Here is a 3,973-nt window from a genome sequence, read left to right on the forward strand (position 1 = left end):
TTTGTGTTGCATGTACTGCTCAAGCTACCCTATCTCCTGTCCAATAAGTTTCATGTGAATATCTGTCTTGCTGATTTTTATTTAATTTTTTTTCAATCTAACTTTACAATCAGATTGCTGTTCTTTAGCACAGTATGGTTGAATGATGATAATACTGGGGTGCTACTATAACAGCTTCTAAAGGGGGTCATAAGGATGCGATTTCAGAGTTTTCTCCCTTTCTCTCTTTGGAGTATTACAAGCTCTTGGTGAATAAAGAGAAGATCTGTGAGAGCTGCAGACTAAAGTCTCAAATCCAAAGAGATATTTTTTATAAAACTTAAAAAAGAGTCAACCATACCCCCTAAAATGCCTCTGATGAACACGCACCTATGTCTCGACGTCATGATGTGGGAAAGATTTGTATAACAAGCGCCCAGATGTCTACATGCAGAGAAAGAAGAATTGACTTTTATTCTTGTTGTGAGTGTTGTTGTTGTCAGCCCCCATGTTGTGGAGGCGCTTCTGTGTGTGTTTTTACTGTAAAAGTGAAGCTTACTTTGTTTGGCCTTCTTCCAAAGAGGATGATATCCGGCTTTATCATGCCCTACCAGAGAGCTGATCCGTGCTCAGAAAACATAGCACATGCATCAGTGATTGGATATGAAGAGAAAGTTACACCGACATATGACTTGTGTGCTTCAAGCTGCCAAAAACACACCAAGAAAGCAGTTCTCAAAGCCAAGAAGCCCGCAGCCAAAGAAACCTGCCACCGCTAAGAATCTCAAAACCACAGCAGCGAAGAAGCCAGCGCTAAAGAAATCTCAAAAGGCCAAGAAACCTGCTGCTAAAAAGAGGCTACAGAAGAGCCACAAAAAAAGTAAACAAAACAGCCAAACCAAAGACGACAAAACCCAAAGCCAAACCTTAAAAGCTTAAAGACAGCAGCCAAAAGGAGTCATTTTTCCCTTGTTTTATTTATATATATATATATATATATATATATATATATATATATATATATATATATATATATATATATATATTTAAAAAAAAAAACTATATATGAACCACCCACTAATTTGTGATAAAGACATTATATCATCAGTCCATATCCAATGAAAGTATCATGTTGCCATGAGTACATTATATTACTAATATTATTATGAATAAATCAAACAATAAAATAAATAATATGCAAGGCAAGTTCATATAGCACAGTATAACTGTAATCTAAAGTGATCTGCATTAAAAAAATAAGTCATAAAAATGTTCATATAAATAAAATATTTAAAAAAACTAATTTGAGAAACAATAATTAAAGAAAATGATCAATTAAAACAAAATAATCTAAGAAACATTGTCTACGGCTACACTACTACTATGTGACACTTGTTTGAGGGAAGGGGGTTGGGTTTGAAGTTCGGAGGGAAGAAGATCACTGATTGGCTTGGAACGTATTCAGATTCCAATAATAGAAAGCTGGCACGCTTTCTTTAAAAAGAAGTAATTTCGCAGCTCTCCGAATTACTATTCATTATTTGAGCTGTGTTGGAAGAACTAATACTACAATGAGCGGAAGAGGCCAAAACTGGTGGAAAAGCCCGCGCTAAGGCCAGACTCGCTCCTCCAGAGCTGGGTTGCAGTTCCCCGTCGGTCGTGTTCACGGGCTTCTCCGCAAAGGTACTATGCCGAGCGCGTCGGTGCCGGTGCTCCGGTGTATTTGGCTGCCGTACTCGAGTATATCTCACCGCTGAGATCCTGGGTTGGCTGGAAACGCCGCTCGGGACAATAAGAAGACCCGTATCATCCCCGTCATTTGCAGCTGGCGGTGCGCAACGACGAGCTGAACAAGCTTCTGGGCGGCGTGACCATCGCTCAGGGCGGCGTGCTGCCCAACATTCAGGCCGTGCTGCTGCCCAAGAAAACCGAGAAACCAGCCAAGACCAAGTAAACTGAAGTTTCTCTTCAACCAAAGGCTCTTTTAAGAGCCACCCATTTTCTCTGTGAGAGTGAATTTCTTCCATCTCATCACGAAATTTATATGAAAATCTGTAAGATTATAAATGTTATAAGTAACTTTACAGTAGCAAAGAGCACAGCATAAAATGATAAATACATGTGAGAGTGGTTATTAACCTTATTCTTCTCTCTCTTAAAATGTAATTGTAAATAAGCATGGTCACAGCACACTATATTTTTTCCACTTTTGTGCTTGCTTTTCAGTGACGTACTAAAACCGTTCTAATGAAAATAACATGCCTCATTGTGTTTGTCTAGTAGTAGTGCACTTTTATTTAGGTTGTAATTAATAATTGTTTAGTCACAATGTATTCTGAAGATATTCAGCTTTTATTGCTGTAGTTGAAAAGATTTACAAGTACATAATGCATACAAACTAAATATTTGTTAAGAAATATCTGTATTTTACCTTTGATTTTAGTTCCGTAAGTCCAACTCTACTCGTTAATTAAAAATTAAAAGGACAATTATGGGTCTTTGTGCATAAATTTATTAATTGTTGGCCTGTTTTGTAGTTTTATGTAAACGGAGAAACAAAGGAAATTTGTGCGGGAACCACAAACTGTCGCCACTTGTTTGAAAACATGAGACGCACAACCATTGGCCAGTTGTAATTTCGAAACGCCAGACAATAACCAATCGAATACCTGAAGCTACACCGTCCAATCAGCTTCTGGCATCCCTGGGCTTAAATAAGCCTGTAAGTCGCGCTTTCTATACTTAGATTCTTCTTTCGCGCTGTTTAGCGTCGACAGGACTCGTTTTTTGAATAATGGCAAGAACCAAGCAAACTGCTCGTAAGTCCACCGGAGGTAAAGCTCCGAGAAAGCAGCTGGCTACTAAAGCTGCTCGTAAAAGCGCTCCGGCTACCGGTGGCGTTAAGAAACCTCATCGTTACAGGCCCGGTACCGTAGCTTTGAGAGAGATTCGCCGATATCAGAAGTCCACTGAACTGCTGATTCGCAAACTGCCCTTCCAGCGTCTGGTGAGAGAAATCGCTCAAGATTTCAAGACGGATCTGCGCTTCCAGAGCTCAGCTGTCATGGCGCTGCAGGAGGCTAGCGAGGCTTATTTGGTGGGTTTGTTTGAAGACACCAACTTGTGCGCCATCCACGCCAAGAGAGTCACCATCATGCCCAAAGACATCCAGCTGGCGCGCCGCATCCGCGGAGAGCGTGCTTAAATCTAGTTGCATCAGCGATACAAACCAAAGGCTCTTTTAAGAGCCACTTCGATGTTTCTCTGAAAGATTATTTCTTTAAGTGAATTGTTCTCTTTATATGAGAGTCTGAAGTAAAATCTAGTGATCACTTTATTTAAAATTAAGTTTATCTTAGAACAATTTAAGTGTTCAAAGTATGTGAAGTTAAAGTATGAAAAATAGGAACTTTATAGTCCTTTCGAATGTTTAAAATAATTTCAAAAAGGAAGATGCAAGAGATTTGCTTTACAGTGCAAATCCTGCTGTATGAGTAAATGTAACGGTATGTATTATAACTTGCATGTTATTGTAAAACTTTATAAATGTTTTTAAAATATTTGTTTATAATATGGTTAGTAATGTTTTAAACCCCTTTTATTTCCACAATCGAGCATTGGCTGACAGAACTGGACGTGATGGAAGACGTAGTAGAACCGCAAATGATTATGGTTTCACCTAGGTCCTTTAGCGAACTTTAAATTTACCCATTTCGTTTTTCCTTTTCATACTTTCAATTGTTGGGAGTGGAAAAGGTTGATCGATATGTCTGGAAGAGGAGGCGCTAAGCGTCACCGGAAGGTGCTTGGTGATAATATCCGGGGAATCACTAAACCCGCTATTCGTCGTCTTGCTCGTTGCGGCGCGTCAAGCGTATTTCCGGGTTGATCTACGAGGAGACGCGTGGTGTGTTGAAGGTGTTTCTGGAGCACGTTATTCTCGATGCTGTGAGCTACACTGGGCAGGGTAAATGAAAGACCGTCACCGCCATGA

General features: G+C 39.6%; 2 protein-coding genes across 2 annotated transcripts; both read left to right on the plus strand.

The window, feature by feature from the left end:
• Positions 1-666: 666 nt before the first annotated feature.
• On the plus strand, positions 667-1,933 carry LOC122145814 (histone H2A.2.1-like). The gene is made up of 3 exons (XM_042761413.1): positions 667-859; positions 1,562-1,662; positions 1,805-1,933. The coding sequence occupies exons 1-3, from the start codon at positions 667-669 to the stop codon at positions 1,931-1,933; spliced, it is 423 nt and encodes a 140-aa protein (XP_042617347.1).
• A 767-nt stretch (positions 1,934-2,700) lies between these two features.
• LOC122145723 (histone H3) lies at positions 2,701-3,187 on the plus strand. The gene has a single exon (XM_042761289.1). It carries the CDS (start codon positions 2,774-2,776, stop codon positions 3,182-3,184), a length of 411 nt encoding a protein of 136 aa, XP_042617223.1. The 5' UTR covers positions 2,701-2,773; the 3' UTR covers positions 3,185-3,187.
• Positions 3,188-3,973: the final 786 nt, after the last annotated feature.

The sequence above is a fragment of the Cyprinus carpio genome, chromosome A7 (genome assembly GCF_018340385.1).
Source record: "Cyprinus carpio isolate SPL01 chromosome A7, ASM1834038v1, whole genome shotgun sequence".
NCBI classification, from domain to species: Eukaryota; Metazoa; Chordata; class Actinopteri; order Cypriniformes; family Cyprinidae; genus Cyprinus; species Cyprinus carpio.

What these genes read in the sequence shown, in the direction of transcription:
- LOC122145814 (XM_042761413.1), top strand. Translation starts at nt 667, where the DNA reads ATGACTTGTGTGCTTCAAGCTGCCAAAAACACACCAAGAAAGCAGTTC. An exon ending in ACAGAAGAGCCACAAAAAAA is followed by an intron (nt 860 to 1,561) that starts GTAAACAAAACA and finishes AATGAGCGGAAG; the next exon opens with AGGCCAAAACTGGTGGAAAA. An exon ending in TCACGGGCTTCTCCGCAAAG is followed by an intron (nt 1,663 to 1,804) that starts GTACTATGCCGA and finishes CGTCATTTGCAG; the next exon opens with CTGGCGGTGCGCAACGACGA.
- LOC122145723 (XM_042761289.1), top strand. Translation starts at nt 2,774, where the DNA reads ATGGCAAGAACCAAGCAAACTGCTCGTAAGTCCACCGGAGGTAAAGCT.